This window comes from Cyprinus carpio, unplaced genomic scaffold (genome assembly GCF_018340385.1).
Source record: "Cyprinus carpio isolate SPL01 unplaced genomic scaffold, ASM1834038v1 S000006643, whole genome shotgun sequence".
NCBI classification, from domain to species: domain Eukaryota; kingdom Metazoa; phylum Chordata; class Actinopteri; order Cypriniformes; family Cyprinidae; genus Cyprinus; species Cyprinus carpio.
This window is the reverse complement of record NW_024879270.1, coordinates 694,656-707,857: the sequence shown is the minus strand read 5'-3', so window position 1 is coordinate 707,857 and position 13,202 is coordinate 694,656. Positions and strand designations below refer to the sequence as shown.

Sequence of the window (13,202 nt, the reverse complement as noted above, 5' to 3'; positions counted from 1 at the left end):
CTAGATATCTCTGTTAAAGTTTTAAAGCATTTTATACACGTTTGCATAAATTCTGCTTTCAGAACGGTCCATTGATTTTTCCTTTGAAACACAAAAACGAAAATTGAATTAAAATTGATATTTTATGTTTTGAGAATGACCAACCCTTCTCTGCAGATATTGTTGCTTCTGGTTTGTACATTGTAAATCACAGAAAGTCTACAAATATACTCAGGTGTTTTTTGTCATGTCTGTAACGCATGTGTATTTCTCAAATCTAAAACAGCCTGTAAAACATGTTCATACACGGATACTTTACTGATGCCTGGACTCTGTTTGGGATTTAGAAAAACATAAAGAGATGGTTCAATATTTTGGTAATGAATAGGCTACATTCTGTGAGAATTCATATTTCACACTCTAAAAAACATTGTTTGGACACAACAAAATAAAATTAATGCAACAGTTTGCATCTTTTTTTTTTTTTTTTTTTTGAGTTAAGGCAACTTCCTCTTAAATTAAGTCCTATCTAAACCGGCTCAGCAAGTTTGAAACCCTCATAAGACACTGTCCATATGAAAGAGCAAGAAATTCACACCTTTATGTCAACCCCCACAAGCTATACAGAACTACCCCCAAAAAAAACCAACCCCCTCCAGCTGAACTGAACTCGGTCTGTTTTTTGACTGCGAGGAACGGTGTTTTGTCATGTTGCTGGCTTAAAATATGCTGTCTGCACTCACAGCAGCCCTACTTTTTTTATTCATTATTTTCTCACAGCCCATATTATCATTTCCACAAGACCATAATAATAACAAATTATCAATTAATAATTAATAATTCTTTCTGCGAAAATCATTATTTGTGATCGTAGGTGTTTGAGGAAGGCTGTAAGACCAAGCGGAATCCTCCGTAAGCTGCTCCCACTTCACAGCGAGCGCTAACAGCAGCTAGGATCAACGTCAGCAAGTTTTGATTTTACAAAATCAATTTGAGGCGAATACAACTCATTGATCATGAGCCCAACCTTTAGCAAGGCAGGAAAACATTCAGTCAACCTGAAGGAAGACATATTTCATTGAGCTAATGCTGTTAAATAGAGAGTTAAAAAACAACAAAAAAAAACAACCTATAACCTAAGTGTTCTTTCATTGAAAAGTATGCATTTTGTTTATTCACAGGCTATATGGTTGAAATAATATTTTATTTGAAAACTTTAAGTGCAATTGACTAACGTTTCATAGACCTTCAATTGTTATGCTTTAAAATCCCATGCCATTTGTAATTTCACAGTATTTTCACCTCCTAAATTACTACCCCAGTTCTATAATGGTAAAATTTACTCATGCCGATGGCATTTTTTATGACATTATTTTATTTTTTTATTTTTTTTTAGAATAATTGTAGCCTACATAAATGGGTGAACCAAAACAAATATGATAACCTTTTAACTGCAGGCAGATATAGGCCTATATTATTAAAAATATTTTATCATTACAAATATTTGGATCGTCCCTTATTCTGTACCTTATTTTCTACAAGAATAAAAGAAATAATCTCAATTAGCCCTTATTTTCCATTTTCTGAAGTTAACTGGCAACTCTAATGATGATATAATTATATTTTGATTCCCCTGACAGCGCCTAGCTCAAAATATGAATGTGATGCACAAAGTCATTTTCAGGTGCAATGAAAAAAAAAAACCTGGATAAAAACACACAAAACTTGTAAATAGTTAACAACATAGCCTAGATTAGGCCCAGACTATGTTGCTAAGTATATAATGTAAATTTGTTAACCCACAGTAACAAATTTTAACCGATTAATCGCCTATTTTCGTTTGCTGGATTTTTAAAAAAAAATTTTTTTAAACACGCTAAAAAATAAATTAAGTTTGTTAGAAATTGTTGCGTGTTTTATAAATTATTTTCTTTATTTTAGCAAACGTGGGGCACTGTATTTTCTCTCCCATTATCTATATTTTATTTTATTTGAAAAAATTACTTTTATATTAAAACTTGATTTTTTGGCTTAATCACTAATTAGCCTAAAACAAAAAACAAATAAATTTTCCTCACGTTAAAACTCAAGTTCTCTCATTATGATTATGAAGTTATAGTTATATTTTGATTCCCCTGACAGCGCCTAGCTCAAAATATGAATGTGATGCACAAAGTCATTTTCAGGTGCAATGAAAAAAAAAAAACCTGGATAAAAACACACAAAACTTGTAAATAGTTAACAACATAGCCTAGATTAGGCCCAGACTCTGTTCCTAAGTATATAATGTAAATTTGTTAACCCACAGTAACAAATTTTAACCGATTAATCGCCTATTTTCGTTTGCTGGATTTTTTTTACATTTTTTTTTTAAACACGCTAAAAAATAAATTAAGTTTGTTAGAGGGAAAAATATATAAGTCATGTATAAATTGCATTTTATTACATTCAGAAATTATAATGGCAGGCCTAATAATGTTATAGGCTAATGTACCAACAGGATATTTTTAGTTCCCTTCACTTTACAACGAATCCTTTAAATTTAACAAATTTATCAGAACAGAACAAGAATTTAAATAATTCTAATGGATAAATATAATTGCAGTATATATGCTTAGTTTTAAATAATAATAATAATAATAATTTAAAGGAAACATAAGGTAAGGTTGGGCTTTCTCATTTGGGAGAAATCCAAATGTTTCCATATTCGTGATGTTGCCCATTTGAAGCTTAACTCTTATTAATTAGGTAAAATAGGTTTGTAGTTCAAGCGTGTTTCAGTATCGACAGAAAAAAATTATAATGAGCAAAAATATGCCAAAGTGGACCACTGCTCATGCCAAATAGCACGGTGAAGACTGCACTGTTTCCAATGAATATGTGCACGTGAGGCACCAGCGCAATTTAGAAATAAGAATAATTTATAAATGCTGGACCGTTCTCATTTCGCTCTGCATATGGAACCTGAAGATTTTTTTTTTTTAACCAAGAATTAACCGAAATGAAAACATTTAGCTTTTAATCGTTGTATTTAAATATATAAATATACATTATTATATATATATATATATAGTCATATATAAAATATAGTCATTATTTAATGACTGTTTAATAACAATAGTATGCAGTAATTGCCTTTGTGTAAAGGTCTTTCTTTTAATTTTTGATGCGTTGACTGTAGCCTGTGAGTATCCCAATTTTTGAAATGAACTCACTGTAAATTTTCTAATGGTTTTTAAGGATGTTACAATGTTATATTATAATGTTATTGTTGTTTTACTTTCTCCTTTCATCTCCATTAACAAACCAACATTTTACAATTACATTCAGTTTGCAATCTGTCCCTTTGCGCGACCTGACGGCAGTTTTGTGAATAATTTTAACACGCGACTGACTTGCAGTTAACGCTGCGGCCCTGCGGCGGTGGTACACGCGGCGGTAATACCCATTCTGGTTGTCCACCTACTGTAAGTAAAAACTAAAGTGACTGAGCCAGGCCCACTTGTGGGACTGACAGTGCATGTAGCTTTACCATTTTGAATTATCAATGGTCAGTTTTCTTCATTATAATAATAGATTTTGAGCTTCTCATTACCCACAGCTGAAGCTTTTCTCAGTGTATAGATATAACGTGACATACATACGGAAATGACATGAATGTTTTCAATTCCCCATGAAATCCATCCGGATTACTTTAAAAGTAAATCATTATTATAGGTTTATCAAAGTGTATTTACGTAAAGTAAATGAATCAGAAGCTATTTATTTTTGCACACTCTCAGAAATAACATGACATCAAAACATGACATCATAACTACTATAAATTATATATTGGAGTTTTAAATGTCTCATGTTGTAAAAACGTTGTAAAAACTAAAAACTAGTTTGTTCCTTAAATAATGCTAAGGCCTGTTCACACTAAGGATGATAACTATAAAGATAACGATAAAGATATAGTTATAAAAATCGTTCTCAATATTAAAGAATAGCAGAGTCCACACCACAGCTATAACGATAAAGGCACAGAGAAACGATATCGCTGGAATCAATTTCATAATTATTTTTTTTTTCCCCCAGCTGATGATAGTTAAGTGATTTTCAGATGTTAGGTAACTTCACCACTAAATGTAGTGATTTCAAATCTAAGTAGCACCACCAGTGTGATGGCTTTGGGCTTAATATTAATATTAATATTTAGTTTGGTCACACTGTTTTACAGGGCATCAGCCAGGAATTTCACCTTCACAGTAAAGAATCATTAAAGATTGTTGAAAAAAATAAAAAGTTGTAGTCTGTCAATCTGTAGGATTTTAGAGAATCGTTAACTTGTAAAGCCTCTTACTGAATTATCCTCACAAGGAAGACAAAAGTGTAATAAAAGGGGTTTTATTAACAGAATGATAGACAAGAGTAACTAACAGCTACAAAATGGGTGCAATGAATGGATAAAGTGCAAAAGACTGATAGATCAAAGTGACTGAGTTGGATGTTACTATGGACATTATCTTCAAGATTCAAGATTTTTATTTGTCACATACATGGTTATATGGAGAGCATATGACCTGCAGTGAAATGTAAGTAAGGTCTGCTCCATGGTCAGTGCAATTATTAAAGAATACAAAAACTATAAAAATTATATATAAATATGGTATATAAGGAAAAAAAATAATAAATGAAAATGCTTATAAAATAAAATAAAATGTGCAAGACAGTATACTGTAGACTTAATAAATATTAAGATGAGCAGGAATGTACAAGAGAAGAATGTGAAAACAGGTTGTACAGGGTATTTACATAGCAATAGAGGAAAAAAAAAATGACAGAAATTGCTGTGTGCAAGTGACAATGTCAGTATATTAAGTATCTTACTGATAATTAAGTGAAGTCATGTAGAACTTTGAACCGCCACTGATCTCGCACTCTGAGTGACGAAGGTCACCGCAAGTTCTCTGGGTCGGGCGATGTCCACAATTGTGGTCCAGGAACGCCATCTCTGGCTGTGTCTGGTTGACATTAGGGACACCGACAAAGACCGGTTCCTTGAGAGACTGAGTTTGAGTTTAGGATCCTGATAGCCTGGGGGAAGAAGCTCCTCCTAAGTCTCTCAGTTTTTACCATCAGGCTACGGAAGCGCTTACCAGATGGCAGCAAAATGAAAAGACAGTTACCAGGGTGGTTAGAGTCCTTAAAGATTTTAACAGCTCTGCTTTTGCAGTGTTTGAGGTAGATGTCCTGCAGAGAAGGGGGAGAAGACCCTGAGATGTGCTCAGCTAAGTGCACAGCTCTCATTATTGTCGGAAATGAGGCCCAGAACCACAGTAACATCTGCAAATTTGATAATAGATGTGGAGCTGTGGGAAGACACACAGTCATGTGTGTAGAGAGAGTAGAGCAGAGGACTCAGGACACAGCCCTTTGGACTCATTAAAAATAGATGTAAACCAGTGAGCTGATCAGCACAGAACCTCAGTACATGGCCAGAAATCCCATCAGAACCTAAGCTTGTGGTCGTTGTTGCTGTGGCAGTTTCCCAAACTCCCCAAATTCACTCCTTGCAGAATTTCCTTGTTTCTCAGTAGTACAGCAACAGCAGCTTAGCACATCTTGGCTTACTACATTTCTCTTAGCAACAACAGCTTAGCACACTTCTTTGTGTTGAAGAGAACCCTTTTTATTTCTGTGAAGGGGGATTTGCAAGTTGGCGCCTTTCAGTTCCAAGGTTTTGATTGGCCAAGGCTGTCAGAGGTGGCCATGGTACAGACCTTCTGATATGAGGTCTGTTTGCATAGGTTAAACTCCAAGTTTAGAACAATGTCTTTAAGGTTTTTCCTATACATAATTTACTTTCCCAACCAAATTCCAGATTAACCTACACCATTATGCTGAATATATGAAGGCCAAACATCAATGGGTAATGCTGAACATTGACCAATTCCTTTATATATACAGTATATATCTTAATAGGTAAGGTTGCATATATTGTTGTTTCACACGCAGCACTCATTAAATATATACTATTCTGTAAATGGATTTGAACTTTTATGTTCATTTTGTGGTAATGTATGTGAAGACAAGTTTTTCCTTTGCGGATTGTTTCTCCTGTGAGAGGGATTTATAATCATTCACACTTTGATAAGAGTAACGGAGACAAAGCAGTTTTTGAGCGGGGGTTTCTGTATGTTAATGTTACCCCCCTCTCCACAAGAGGTAGTATTATTTTATCTGAAGACAAAAGGTGTCCTTTGTTGTCCACAAAACCTGATCAAATCAAGATGAAGCTTTCCAGTCATCAACTGCTGTCCACTACAACAGATAAAAACATTGACAGCCAATTATAATGAATCCAAATATAAAGAGCTTGAGAAATTAAAGCAGACGAGCATGCTCTTAGAATAAACAGACAATATTTTCCGCCGGTGTGGATGCTAATATAATTATCTTTATAGTTATTGTTCTTGATGTGAATGGGCCTTTAGACAAAGAAATTGATGAACTCATTATAAAGATTCACCAGGAACAGAAAATTTGTTCTTGTGTAGTTATGTTAACGATGGAACAGCATTCTAAAGTGTTATTGAATAACTTTAATAATAAATGTTACCTATAACTTTCCCATGTGTTTTACAATCTTATTAATTCTTTGCAGGTTTCTTACACATTAAGTTTCTGGATTTTACTTAGACAACAGCTGAAAGAAAAAAATGAAGAGGAGCTGCACACAGCAGATCATTTAATGGAAGTCAAAGTGCAATCATGTATGCATATTTTGATTTAACCTTTTTTATTTCAATCTGTGCATGATATAGAAAAATGCAGTTTCTTTATTTACAAAAATAACACAAAAGGACATTTTTAAATCATAAGTAGGTAGCAATATAACAATATGAAGAAAATGTTTTTTAAAAAATCAAGGACAAAACTAAGTGCAACATGTCATCATCTTAAGAACATTGTTTCCCAACCCTGGTCCTGAAGCACCCACAATACCACTGGGTGCTTCTCAAATGGAAATGGAAACAATGCAGTGTTTGAAAGTTACAGTTAGATGCTTAGTAACAGACCCAAATGTGTGCCTTAAATTCACATGCTTTAGACAGTCAAAGAAACACTGCGTGTTGCATAAACAGTCGTTTCAGTGTTTGAGTGGAAAAATGTTAAATTGTGAGTGAAAACACATGAATTGGAGTGAAGAATAAACTGTTTTCCGAAAGTCCACCGAAAAGTCCAATCTGGAAAACTTTATAGTATACTGTCAGCAATATATAATATGTGACCCTGGACCACAAAACCAGTCTTAAGTCACGGGGGTATATTTGTAGAAATAGCCAAAAATACATTGTATGGTTCAAAATTATTGATTTCTTTTATGCCAGAAATCATTAGGACATTAAGTAAAGATCATGTTCCATGAAGATATATTGTAAATTTCCTGTAAATATATCAAAACTTAATTTTTAATTTTTGATTAGTAATATGCATTGGTTTTTATTTTATGCCAAATTTTTTGGATTAGTAATAGGCGTTTAATGTTTTTTTTTTTTATGCCTAATTTTTTAGATTTTCAAATAGTTGTATCTCGGCCAAATATTGTTCTATCCTAACAAACCATACATCAATGGAAAGCTTATTTATTTAGCTTTCAGATGATTTCAGATGCTTTTGAAAAATTCACAGGTGTATTGCCCAATGGAAAGCTTATTTATTTAGCTTTCAGATGATTTCAGGTGCTTTTGAAAATATTTATCAAACATACTCAGAAAAACAAAATAGAATCACAGAATGTTTATCATAGATATTTATTTGATCTTTTGTGCCTGAGATATATATATATATATATATATATATATATATATATATATATATATATATATATATATATATAATCTCAGACATCTCAATCAAGTATTTTTAATACACAAATTAATTTGAAGTAAAAAAAAAAAAAAAAAGTTCAAGGTAGTTTTCTGGTCATGTCACAGTATTCAGCTGGTGTGCCTTAGTTGGCCACCAGATGTGCTCTCCTGTTTATTGACTTACCCCGCCCTTCTTGTTATCACATTATTATTTCAGTTACTCCACCTGTGTCTCCCTCGTTTTCCTCCTATTTATTCTCCTGGTGGCTGCAATCCTGTGCTGTGTTGTTGCTTTAAGTCTGAGTATTTGTTGTGTGTGTGGTATGTTTGCCTCGCCTCGCCCTGGCCTGCCCCCCCCCCAGGGTAGTTGGTGTTTGCTTTTGTATTATTTTTACAATTAATAAAAGTCCATCATCCTGCAGTTGAGTCCTCGCTTCTTATATTCACCTGTCCTGTGATGAAACAAAACAGCCACGATGAGGACTCAGCGGAGAATGGGTTACCTCCAACTACCAGCCTCCACTACCAGCAACCCCCTCTACCAACGTATGCTTCAAGTGGAAGACTTGAGTTCCCTCCAGCAATGGGGGACTGATTTAAGGGGAATTTGCCAGGGAGACTTTCTAGCCCACAGTGGGAGGCAGTCAGAGGTGCCTTTTCCCATCATGGCCGCAATTCCAGACTCTCATCCCGACATGGCCGCCAGTTCAGAGCCTCTTCTCAAGATGGCCGACAGTCCAGAGCCTCATCACAAAATGGCCGTCAGTTCAGAGCCTCTTCTCAAGATGGCCGTTACTCCAGAGTCTCGTCCCATCATGGCCGCCACTCCAGAGTCTCGTTTCTTTATGGCTACTCTTCCAGAGCCAACTCCGGTGGTCCCTAGTCCGGTGGCCTTGAAGGACCCGACTCAGGTGGTCCTATGTTCGGTGGTTTCAAGAGGTCAATGAGCAGCCTGCTCTCCTTGTCTTGGCCATGGAGGCCGCTACAGAGCTGCGCGATTTCACTGCTGCCACCACGAAGCCCATCACTGAGCAGCCCGCTCTCCTTGTCTTGGCCATGAAGCCACCCGATTTCACTGCTGCTGCCATCATCAAGAAGGCTGTCTTCGCCTTTTACCTCAGGGCTGTTCTGCGGGCATGGGCCACTTTGGAGTTTACTCTAACTTCCCAGGAGCCTGCCTCAGAGTCCACTCAAGAACCTGCTTCAGTCCAGGAGCCTTCAGAGTCCACTCCTGAGGATGGTACATTAGTGGAGGTGTTATAATAGTCTAATGAAGATTCTGCTTTAGTGTGGGATTCATGGTAGACTCAAGAATCTGCTCTAATTCACAAGTCTGCGAGTCTCTGCCTGCGCTGCCGTGGTGGTCTCCAGCTCCACCTGATCCACCAGGGTGGCCCTCTCTCCCATCTCCTTTTTTGAGGTTGTCATCTGCTCCACCATGGGTAGTTTGTGGTATGTTCATCTTGCCTTGCATTGCCTTGCTGTGCTGTGCCCTGTCCTGCCTGTTTTTGCCCCTCAAGGTAGTTTGTTTGCTTTTGTTTTATTTGTTTTATTTTTACTATTAATAAAAGCCCATCATCCTCGCTTCTTCCACTCTCTCATCTTATGTTGCTTTTCGAAAGGTTTGGCATCAGTTGAGGACACAGTCTTATCTGCCCTTTTATAATGTAGAAATGTGTATGTTTCTATTATAGGTGACATCAATCATACCTCTCAAATGATGGTTATGTTGGGAGCATTAGTTAAAGGCATTTTGGTGAAGTACTGGATCTTCTGCTGCTGCTTCATGTTCTTCTTTGTCAGTTTCTCTGACAAAGTAGCAGTCTTCAAAATCCTCTATATCTGCTTATTCCTCTTCTGTGTGGTTCTGTATGAGGTGAGCTAACACAAAGTGTTAACTTTTTAAAATTCCTGATCCATATTTTTTTTTTTTTACTTAACAACAAACAACAGACAAACACAAAGAAATGTTAAATTTAATAAAAAACAAAGATACAATATAAATATAACAAGTGTAACATATTTAACAAATAAAATATGATAGATTAACAATCAGCACTTATCAAATCAAATGATGTGGTACTGTTTTTATATAATTCAAAAAGGGGTCCCAGATTTAATAAAAATAATTCACTCCTGCCTCTCATGGAATATGTAATCTTTTCTAATGGTACACAGTTGCACACCTCCGACAGCCACAATCCAATCGGCACCTCAGTGTCTGGTTTCCATTTCAGAGTGATACATTTCTCAGCTATTATTAACAATGTTTCAGTCAGCTTAATCCCTTGACTATGACGGAGGTTACAGTTGGTAAAATTACCTAGTAAACACACCTCTGGTTCCACTGGAAAATTACTTCCATAGATTTGTGATATGATGTTACATGCTTGCACCAAAAACACCATCACTTTCAGACACAACCAGGTACAATGTAAAAATATAAAAATGCAAAGGAGTGAAATACTGTTATTCAATTTATGCAGTCTGGATGGAGGGTAATAAAGTTGTAGTAAAAAATTAACTGAATTAATCTATATCTGGAATTTAAGGTTGAAGTGACACCATCTTTACATAATTGACCCCATAGGTCACCATCTATTCTTATTCCCAAATCCTGCTCCCACCTACTTTTGGATTTGTCTAAAGGTTGACTTGAGATCAGAGCTTCATAGATTCTAGAGATTGTTTTATACAGTGGATTATCTGAATAACAGATTTGCTCAATACCTGTCAAATCAGGTATCTTGGGATAACTTTTTAATTCAACCCTTATACAATCTCATAATTGCGTATTTGCACAATTATCTTGTCATTGCTTAATTGTGTAAATATCTCGTAATTGCGTAATTCTTGTAATTTAACTGTTCAAATGACATCAAAATGCCATCAAAGCAATGCTCCAAATGTGTAATTCCCTTTTTCGAACCAAATCTTAAAATTTTTGTTTTGATGACACATTAGGAGCATTCTGTTTCCCCATAAAAGTGTTTTAGGAGAAAGAAAATTAGCCTGTCCCAGCAGTGACTGCAGCTTATTATTAAATTTGAACTGAATGAATAATCATGGGATTACTGGTTTTTCTTTTGATCATTATATCATCCCATATATACAATATATTAGTAGGACATTCCTCTTTTATATCAAATTTCTCCATATTAAGCTAAGAGGGAAAAGGGATATCTGTAAACATCTAGGCCAAATATCGGATTGGGCTGCCAATAATACATTTTAAAATTGGGAAGCCTCAGTCCTCCTTGGTTGTAATCTAAAGCCAATTTATAAAGGCTGACCCTCTGAGTTTTATGGTGCTAAAAAAATGGTCTCAATAGATCAATCCATTAAGAGTAGTGAAAAATGATTTAGAAATGGAAATTGGACAAGATTAAAACATGTATAAAAATGTAATAAGTAATGGGAGGGGTAGATCCATCCAATTTCCTGATTCATATTCTCAGCCAACCTGCAGAGTCTCTGACATAAAAATGCTTATATCTTTCCTTAAGAAAACCAATGAACATTACGTTACGTTAAACAACCAAGTTTCTGAATTTAAAACCCTTGTCCTTGTCCTTGTCTGGCAGAGAGAAATTTACATTTGTTTAACGGTTTTTGGTTAACTACTAAAAAAATCTAAATAGTATATGTATTAGTTCATAGACCCCCTGGAGAGGAGGCAGAGTATATAAAGCATATATTCATGAAAACATTTCTATAATTACCCCCCCTCCCCCTTCAGACATCAATATAAAAACATGACATATGGGGGCAAAATATTTTTATTTAAATTTTTAAATTTTATTTACTTTTAAATATTTTAAGAGAATCTAATGCAAACTGGTTTAATATAATTTAAAACAGTACTAATTAGATTTTTAGTGATTTTCCAGAGTTGACTTTAACACAATTTTAATTTACAGCAGATTTAATTCACAAACAACTGAAAATCTTTTATAACCTACACTGTATAAAAAAAACAAAAAAAGGGTCAAATGACTTGCAGCAACTCCTACCACACAAAAAGTGAGTGAGTGACGTGACATACAGCCAAGTATGGTGACCCATACTCAGAATTCGTGCTCTGCATTTAACCCATCCAAAGTGCACACACACACCGTGAACACACACACAGAGCAGTGGGCAGCCATTTAAGCTGCGGTGCCCGGGGAGCAGTTGGGGGTTCGGTGCCTTGCTCAAGGGCACCTCAGGCACCTCAACCCAAAAAAATCATTTAAAAAATGAAAGTAAAACATCCTAATATAAGTTAAGTGGAAAAACCTGCACTTAAAATTTAATTAAAAGTTTTACAGACAAACACTGTTATTTTACAGTTTTTTCCTGAATTATTATTTCACTTGATTGTGTAAGGGCATCGTCCCGTGTCCAGCAGCTCTTGTAGGAATGTAGGACATGTCACACAACCCTGGGTCTAGGCTTCTTGCTGAATACCAGTCACAGAAGACTGACCATTTAAGGGCGTGAAAGTGTACAGTTGAGTGCAGGGCCATTCATGGGTCAGGGCATCTCACTGTTTCAAGAAATAAATTGGGCAGTGAGAGTTGTCTTCTGAGGCGAAGAGGTCCACCTCTGCCCTCCTGAAGATGGACCAAATAATTTGAATCATTTGAGGATGTAGTCTCTATTCTTCTGGAGCTACATTGTCTCTGGACAGCATATCTCGCTCATAGGTTCAATCTGCCCAGCACATGAACTGCTCTTAGTGAGAGTAGTTTGCCCTGTGCCCATAACAGGATGTGCGGAGCCATCCTGTAAAGGGAGCGTGACCTGAGGCCACCTTGGGAATTGATGTACGCTACCACCATGGTGTTGTTCGAGTGGACCAGGATGTGGTGCCCCTTTAAGGCTGGCAGGAAGGTTTTTAGGGGCAGGCAAACTGCCATCATCTCTTGGCAGTTGATATGAAGGCGATGCTCAAGGCTTGACCAGGAGCCGAACACCGAGTTGCCCTCAAACAGAGCTCCCCAACTGAAGTTGGATGCATCTGTTGTAACTCCCTTCCTCCTGGAGGTCAGTCCCAGCTTAATGCCTGATAGAAACAGGCGGGAATTTGTACAGGGGCCACAGCTCTGATGCAGTGATGGGTTACCCTGATTTAAGACCGACCTGGGTACTAGGCGTGGTCATTTGCTTTGAGCCAATACTGGAGAGGCCGCATAGGGAGCAGGCCTGGAATCACAGAGGAGGCAGCCGACATAAGGCTGAGCATTCTCTGAAAAGTTCTGAGAGTACTTAAAGTCCCTAATTAGAATGACGCCGCCAGTCGCTGAATACTCAAGGATCATATCAGCGTAATCTAAGCCCGCATCTGGGCTGAGTCTATAACAGTCTCCAGAAAGACTGTCTGCTGTC

At 36.4% G+C, this 13,202-nt stretch overlaps 1 protein-coding gene across 1 annotated transcript in view; it reads left to right on the top strand.

The window, feature by feature from the left end:
* Positions 1-13,202, top strand: part of si:dkey-11f4.7 (piezo-type mechanosensitive ion channel component 2) — a 180,733-nt gene that overhangs the window by 36,390 nt on the left and 131,141 nt on the right. The window contains 2 exon segments of the mRNA XM_042755145.1: positions 6,626-6,734; positions 9,527-9,708. Of these exon segments, the coding sequence (XP_042611079.1) occupies positions 6,626-6,734; positions 9,527-9,708 (291 nt within the window).